Below are 8,206 nucleotides of genomic sequence, written 5' to 3' on the forward strand. Positions count from 1 at the left end.
TAAACTTCATAACCTCGCGTTACACCAAACCTTGCGTCATATGCAAAAGAAAAAGTATAGGTGAACAATGAAAATATTAAACAATGTAAACAATAGATATATTGGATGTTCATTTTACTAGTGTACGAATAATTATTTTAATATTAAAATTTAGAGGATTAATTTGGAGGTGTAGTGTATTTTTATTTGATTGGTGGTTGTTCATATTGTTCAACAATAAAAATATTAAACAATGTAAACAATAGATATATCGAATGTTTATTTAAAAAATTAGCCTTCTTTTTCCATCCATCTTTCTTTTATTTATTTTAGGGCTAGAATAATTATTCCTTCGTTGGAGTTGGACCAAAAAATGAAAAGGTTATTAAGATAAGTAATTGGACAAGGATTTTTGGGTTCCAACTTCCTCTACACTGGAAACCAGTCCAGCCTTATTCAGAGAGAGCCCAAAACTAGCTTAAGTCCAATTACATGCATGCAGATTGATTGCTATTTTTTAGTTTGTTGCTTCCTTTTACTTGAATTTATAGATGTTGGATATATGGAGATATACATTTCTGTTCAGATGGGAATTTCTTATGAATAATTGATTCTAATACAACGGGAGAAGTATAAATAACTTCACAATATTAAAATCTAGGGTATTCGGAAACTGAAGCAGCACAAAATATAAATCACAATCACAATGAAGTAATGAACAAGAATATGGGCTTGTGCGTGAGATATCAGATATTGTTATTCATTATTGTGAGTCTATCCACACGGTAATGAACATGGGAAAGCCTTGATAAAGAACCAGATGCTGCTGGGAGTTGATAACAGAATATATGTACACAATAAATACAGCAACATTAAGCTAAGTAAAACAAGATGTACAACAATAAATACAGCAACAATAAGCTAAGGGTGGATGATGAGAGGGCAGGCAGAATTGAGATTCAGCACATCCAAGATAAGTCTAGCCTGTAAGACACAGACTTTGCTGCTCCTTGAACACCTCTTTCCGAAATCTGGGGACAATCTTCAACGGCCAAGAAATCCAACTTAAAGGATCCCACAAGTGGCTTCAGTCCATCATCTGAGATCCCCAAACACTTGCTTAAGCGCAAACGGCACAAACGGGGACACTGACTCACAAGCTGTAGACCCTCATCAGTTATCTCTTGGCATCTGACAAGTTCAAGGTTTTCAAGATATTGCGACAAGCAAAGAGTTTCCATTCCAATATCATTGAAGGAGTAAACATGGTCGAGAGCAAGCTGCCTAACGGGGCACTTGTCTAGTAAGCAAAGTATTCCCCTTAATGAGAAGGAGGTGGAGGAAGGGAACTCCCCATCCGAAAACGATATCCTAACTGATTCAAGCCTTGAGCAGTTGTGAGCCAAGGCGATCAGGCTTTGATCTGTTAATCTCGTTAGGGAAAAATCACAAGGAACTCTCAAGGAAACTGACTCGAGTTCAATTGATGTTTGGGATAAAGAAATAATGTCAATGTCCCTTACCCCAACACACATGTCCAAGTGAATTTTCTTCAAGTTGTTGCACCTGGGCAAGACGCAAGCAAGGCCTCTGCCAGGGCTGATGATGCAATTCACGAGGCTTAGTTCCACCATACTGTGGCAGGGGACATGTTGCTTCTGCCATGTATCCACGGATAGCCGGTCATACACCTTCATATAGCGGTAGTTAGCGTCCACCTCAAACTGCAGGGTCTTGAGGTTTTGCCAGCCAGGACCCAGCTTGATCAAGTCGCCTTCGCCGATGGCTCTGCAGTTTTTGATGGAGAGATGGTGGAGGGTGCCAAGCCTGCCGAGGTATTCAAGCCACTCAACGCTGCTGACATTGAGGCATCGAATGAGGTGGAGGGAGGAGAGGTTCTTGCAGCCCACAACAAGAGAGAGAATGCCGCAGCCGGTGATCCTGGGGGTGAAATTCAAGCTGAGGGAGGAGAGGTGGGAGCAGGAGGCCAAGTAGCGGAGGCCGACATCGGTGATGAATGTGCAGTAGCTGAATGAGAGATCTGAGAGGGAAGGGCAGTGGTGCGCCAGGATGAGGAGGCCGCTGTCATCCAACTGCTTTCCAAGCTTTGACATCCAACCGGAGTAAGTGATTTCCACTCGAGACAGGTTCCCAAACCGCCTGCACAGAGATCTCAAACCCTGCTCAGCCGGGTTCATTCCGCACCCAACCTTCAGCGTATGCCTCTGCGCCATGTCCACTTCATAAAGCCGTTTACACGAAAGCGAAGCACAATTCCTGTCACTGCTTTTCTCTAACCTCCCCAATATCTCCCATATTATATGCTCCGGCACTTTATCCATCTCAATTTCTCGCATCTCACGCCAATTTCAAGTTTCAACCTATCTTGCATGCTTTCCCACACATCTAATTACTGCAAACAAACATACACCAATACAATTACCTGCTCTCACGCCATCGCAATTTACATCCTCTCACCAACAATCCACATATTCTCATCGTTCACGTATTTCCCCCCTTCCTTCTTCTTCTGTAATCTTCTTCCTCCGGTATTTTTATTTTCTTTTTTTCCTTTTTTTTGGGCCTCAAATGTATTGGACCTGGCCCATAGTAGCAAGTGGCCAAAAAGAAAAGAGAGCTGTTTGGGCTATAATTTACGTTATTGTCAGACAAAAAAACAAACTGGCTGATTGGCAGAGTTCAGATTTGAGAGAGTTAAAAAAAAAAAAGAGAAAATTCAAGTAGAACCGACTTCACGTGAAGTTGATAGGTAAGAGTTGTTTAATGAAAATTTAGTCAAATCAATCAAATCATTTAACGACTTTTCGTAACTAATAGAGACATTTCCAATAGAGTTTGAGTTTGAGTGACATAATGTCATAACTAATAGAGTTGGGGATAGGGTAACGCCAATGCCGTACCAAAAAGCTGCAACATTTCATTTCCAAGTAGTGTGCATGGCATGCATATGATATGATCCGCAAAAGAATCCAAGCCCAGACAGGGACGAAGCTAGGTTGAAGTTGAGGGAGGGGCTAAAAATTAATCTTGTAATAGAAAAAGAGTAAAAGAAAATTTTTAAGGGGGGCTAAAATAAAATTTATACACAATTTATAAAAAAAATTTAAAGTTTGGGAGGGACCATTGCCCCCCTTTGGTTATATGTGGCTCCGCCCCTGAGCCCAGACAACTTATTAATTTTGTCATGTATGGTTATGATTAGGGGAATCCTCCCTTTTGGACATGAACAAATAAAAACACATGCATGATATCTGAAAAGAGCATCCATGCTCTGCATCAACACAAGGATATAGAAACAAGAAACAATAGCCAAAGGGGGAACACTATCATCTTCATAAAGCATGCGGATTCCGGATGGCTAGGCCCTCCTTCTAGATTCTAGACAACTACACCAGTCCTCCTAAAAAAAAACATCTTATATTGCATTTTTATGAGGGCAACAACATTCACAACTTGGACCTTTCCCCATTTAAAGTTTTAAACTCCTACCAGACAGACAAACACGTGGTTTATGTTATATCTATATTGTCTTTGCATATGTATTATTATTTATATCTTTTACTTTTGATAATAAAACTGACCAAGTAAAAAAAAATAATTAAAGATTACCTCAAATTTAGTCAATCCCTATTTTTCACATACACTTATTACTCAACTTTATAATAATAAATATATGTGAGTTTTGAATATAGAGATAGGATGCCAAAAATTTAGAAGTTAATAATATAGAAGAGGTTAGTATAATTAATAAATTGAAGAAAATAAATAAACTTTCTCCATAGGGCATATGAGTAATAGGTAATGCTAGAGAGAAAAAAAAACAACTAGAATTTGTCTTATTTAGCATTCATTAACTGTCGCAACAATTAATAAATACTAAATAAGACAAATTATGGCTGTTGTTGGCTGATTTTCTTTTGTTACTAAACATTTCTTAATATTATAGGGGGCGGGTTTGTGTATGTGTTTATGTTGCATCCAAAAGGTGTATGTTTATATCAGTAGAAGAGAGGTGGAAGCAGGTCAAGTCTGGATCTACTGTGTGCGTAGTACATGCATTAACTAGCCAGATACATCATTGCTAAAGCAACGACAAAACGAATTAATGATATAGCCATCTCATACCCCAATCATTCAGAACCACAATATTGAGAGCATTCCCCGGCCCCCTCCTCTTTTGTATATGGGTATCGACATAGTATTATATATATTTCTTTTACCGAAAATGCTAGCTGCACCTTTCATTGAATTAATAAAACAGATCGTCGGGTAAAATGTCTAGCTTTGCCTGATAGGGACAATATTTAATTATTGTTGGAAAAATAAGAAAGAGAGATAGAGATATATCATATATATGTGGTTAACAAATATGAGTAGAAAACATCAGTGGTCCGTCTCTTAAATGTCTCAGAACTCAGAAGTCAGAAGTCATCAGAAGAGATTGATGGAAGAAGTTGAAATCCATGTATCCAACGGTGCAAACATGGTGGCATCTTTCAAATAGCTTTTTTACTTTCAGAAATTTTAACAATATTTTATATTGATTTAAGATTTAATTTCAAACGGGCAATAATGGAGGTGGCGTGGTACAAGAAGTCGGAGAGAGATTGAGTCTCCCGAAACTGATGATGATGATGATGATGATGAGCAAGAGCAACAGTTCCAAGTCCATAGTCAATGGTGGTAATACGGCAAAGAAGGCAAGAAGAAGCTCTTCGGAGTGCTTAGACCACATCGTGGCGGAGAGGAAGAGGAGGCAAGAGATCACTCAGAGATTCATAGCACTTTCTGCCACCATCCCTCACTTGAAAAAGGTCGCTCGATCTATGCATGCTCTCCTTCATTTGCTTTTATTATTTCAAGTTACATTAATTAATTTGTTGGATAGATTGACAAGGTGTCAATTCTTAGTGAAGCAATCGCTTATATCAAGCAACTCAAAGAGCAAGGGAAGAAGCTAGAGGAGGAAAGCAGAAAGAAGAACAGAACAGTAGTAGAGTCGGTGTCGTTGGTGAACAAGAGGCATGATGCTGCATGTGAACTAGTTGAAGCAAGGGCGTTGGAGAAGCAGGTGTTGATTCGGATCCACTGCCATGGCCACAAAGCCGTTCCCCAAGTATTCAGCCATCTCACAAATCTTGATCTCTCCATTGTAAGCACAAGTGTCTTACCCTTTGGGACCTGTGCCCTTGATATTACCATTGTTGCTCAGGTATGTACCACCGCACCTACCTCTACAACAAAAAAAAATCAGCCAAAAACAGTCATAACTTGTCTTATTTAGCATTCATTAATTGTTGCGACAATTAATTAATTGTTGCAACAATTAATGAATGATAAATAAGGGCTATTTTTTTTGTCTCCCTATTTAGCATTCCAATTTCAATTCTCAGTCAGTAGTCTGATACCATCCACTGCATCGCAGATGGGTGAGAAATACAGGGCAAGCATGAAGGATCTAGTTCAAAGCTTGAGACTGGCGATACCACTCTGTTAATCAAAGGATTTTCACGCCATCCATGCATCCTAGCTAGCTTGCTTTTTATACATCAATAAATTAAATTTGATGAAAAATAGTGTCTATATACATAAATAATATTTTATGCAATTCTTCCGCCACTCTTGGAGCGTCACAATATTTTATTCCAAGTATTTACTATTTAGCAAAGTATATATATATATAAACAACCAGCGCAGATGCATGCAATATATAATGCATAATGATCATCAAGTTTCAAAACCCTAGCTAACAATAACATGACCAACAAGGCCTCCAGGTAGGGATATATAACATTTTCATCAGTGATAGTTTCCTTTTATTTATGCTCAACTTTTATTTATAGGCCAAATATGTAAGGATAGATCGATGCCAATAATGATTGGTCAATCAAGTCCAAAATTCATTCAGAGACTAGTAGTTCCCTAAAATATTCCCAAAAGACTGGTATTGTAACTAAAATTAGTTAAAAAGCTGTTAGAGTAGGTTATTGTCACTTACCTCTCTACTCTTCAATTCTCTTTTGCTACAATAATAAGTCATACAAAGAGCTGTTGTAAGGATATTTATTATTTAGTAACCTGCAAACCTCTCTTCTCTTACCAATATATTTACCGCAAAAAAAAAAAAAAAAAAATACTAAACAGAATAGAAAAAAACTCTCGTATACTCTTTAACATCTAAAAAGTTAGCTATTAAATTAATCATTAGAATAATATTTGACTTGTAAGCTGTAACATCTTTATTCGGTAAGAATATTTTAGTTTTACCGATATCTTTATAGCAGTCATACTTCCATTGAATTATTTAATTTTTAATTCGTTCATAGTTTTAAATCTGTGAAATATTGAAAATAAACATACTAGAGTTAGTAATTAATAAGAAAATTTTCCCAACAAAGAATAACGCTACTACTGTAACACTTTTTTTTTTGGTAATGAAATACAAACTATTAGAAGTTTATCTTTTAATACCATATAACATAAGAAGTTTTATTTGACTAATAAGATATAGTACATCCGTCAAAATTTGTAAAGATTCAAAGCATTGAAGTTATATATTTTTTGAAAAATATAGGAAATCAAGTGTCTACCAACTAAAAATTGAACAATTTAATTAATAATAATTAATTTTAAATTATTTTTTTAATTTAAAATTTGATTAATCGACATTAATGACATTTTTAAATCAAAATTACTCTAATTTATTTTTTCTTCCACTCACCATTCTCCACACAAAATCACAAATCTTAATCCCTCCTCCCAATGCCCTACGCTGCTACGATTTCGTCGTCGCGCTACTAGTATCGTCGCAGCACCGTTCTCGCGCGCCATTGCTGGTCGTCTTTGCATCATTCTCCACCACTTCATCTTCCGTTCGCGCAGGAAAGACAGCCACCATCGTGTTTTTACTTCACCCTCCTCGCATCCCATCGTGACTCTCCATCGCTCGCGTGATGCACTCTTGCCGCTCGTGACTCCCCATCGTTCGCCACTTGCACCCCATGACTCTCCATCCGTCGCGACGCAGCCACCACCAGGTCTCCATTCGCGACGCGTGATCAGCTATTCTGATCCATGGCGACTCCTTCACTCATCGCAACACGCCATCGCGAGTTCCTCTACTATCCACGCAACGCCGTCCAAGACGTCGTCGCCGGCCACCCTGCGGCTCTTCTTCTCCTCCTCCTATTTGGATTTGAATGATTTTTTTAACTAATTTTTTATGTTTTTTTTCTGCATTTCGGATGATTCTTTTTTATTAATTTAGAATTATTCTTTTTCTTATATTTTGTATGTTTTTCCTTAGGATTTAGAAGATTATTTTTATTAGTTTTGGATGAGTTTTTTTTTCTATTTTTTGTATGTTTTTTTTCTTAGGATTTAGATGATTTTTTATCTTATATTTTGGTGCTTTGTTATTTTTTAGAAATTCGAAGTTTTTTTTTAGAAAAAGGGATCAATGTCACCGTAAGAAAAGAGAGTTATTTTAACACGTTTTTTTTAACACTATAGTTAAGTGTAAAAATTAATATATATTTTTGACAAATATTACAAATATCAAATTTTCTATGTTTTTTTATGAATAATTTGACTGTAGAAAATTGCTACTCAATTTTGACACTCATTTATTTTCAATTTACTCTATTATTCCTCTTTTTTGTTGAACTCTATCAATTTTGGCATCACATTGCTCTCAATTTGGTATCATACTACTCATTCTTCATTTTCGAAATCTCAGTTTATTCTTCAGTTTCAAGATCATCTCGTTTTTTATTGAGAATTTTTGTTGAGAATTTTTTATAGTCAATAAATGTAAAAATAAATAGTATTTTTGACGGTTAATAAGTATCACAAAAAATATATTCTAAATTTTTTTAACAAATTATTTTTTACGGCCAATATTTATCAAAATAAGATCTAAACTTTTTTTACAATTACTTATATGTTAAAAATATTATTTTTGACAAAATTTTTATTAATATATTTCTATAGTTAAAATAATGTCAAATTTTATTTTTTTGACAAATTTTAATTTTTTTTAACACATATAATCCTAAAAAATAATCTATATTATTGTAATGTGTTTACGTAATAAATGATAAAAAGTGAATTAAAGTAAGAAGAGATAATTAATAATTATTAATTTTGTATCTTTTAAAAAAATTTAAATAATCACTAATTAATCATAATTAATGTTATTAGTTAG

General features: G+C 35.7%; 2 protein-coding genes across 2 annotated transcripts; one reads left to right on the forward strand and one right to left on the reverse strand.

Annotated features, from left to right (window-relative positions):
• Positions 1-711: 711 nt before the first annotated feature.
• On the reverse strand, positions 712-2,710 carry LOC112771350 (F-box/LRR-repeat protein 14). The gene has a single exon (XM_025816068.3). It carries the CDS (start codon positions 2,334-2,336, stop codon positions 939-941), a length of 1,398 nt encoding a protein of 465 aa, XP_025671853.1. The 5' UTR covers positions 2,337-2,710; the 3' UTR covers positions 712-938.
• A 1,529-nt stretch (positions 2,711-4,239) lies between these two features.
• Positions 4,240-5,619, forward strand: LOC112772956 (transcription factor bHLH19-like). Its single transcript, XM_025817979.3, has 3 exons — positions 4,240-4,814; positions 4,889-5,212; positions 5,426-5,619. The coding sequence occupies exons 1-3, from the start codon at positions 4,626-4,628 to the stop codon at positions 5,495-5,497; spliced, it is 585 nt and encodes a 194-aa protein (XP_025673764.1). The 5' UTR covers positions 4,240-4,625; the 3' UTR covers positions 5,498-5,619.
• Positions 5,620-8,206: the final 2,587 nt, after the last annotated feature.

This window comes from Arachis hypogaea, chromosome 18, assembly GCF_003086295.3.
Source record: "Arachis hypogaea cultivar Tifrunner chromosome 18, arahy.Tifrunner.gnm2.J5K5, whole genome shotgun sequence".
In the NCBI taxonomy this organism is placed as follows: domain Eukaryota; kingdom Viridiplantae; phylum Streptophyta; class Magnoliopsida; order Fabales; family Fabaceae; genus Arachis; species Arachis hypogaea.

Excerpts from the sequence above, each read along its gene's own strand:
- LOC112772956 (XM_025817979.3), top strand. The coding sequence starts at position 4,626 with ATGATGATGATGATGATGATGAGCAAGAGCAACAGTTCCAAGTCCATA. Across the intron at positions 4,815-4,888 it reads CCATCCCTCACTTGAAAAAG|ATTGACAAGGTGTCAATTCT; the intron begins GTCGCTCGATCT and ends TTTGTTGGATAG. Across the intron at positions 5,213-5,425 it reads ATATTACCATTGTTGCTCAG|ATGGGTGAGAAATACAGGGC; the intron begins GTATGTACCACC and ends ACTGCATCGCAG.
- LOC112771350 (XM_025816068.3), bottom strand. The coding sequence starts at position 2,336 with ATGCGAGAAATTGAGATGGATAAAGTGCCGGAGCATATAATATGGGAG.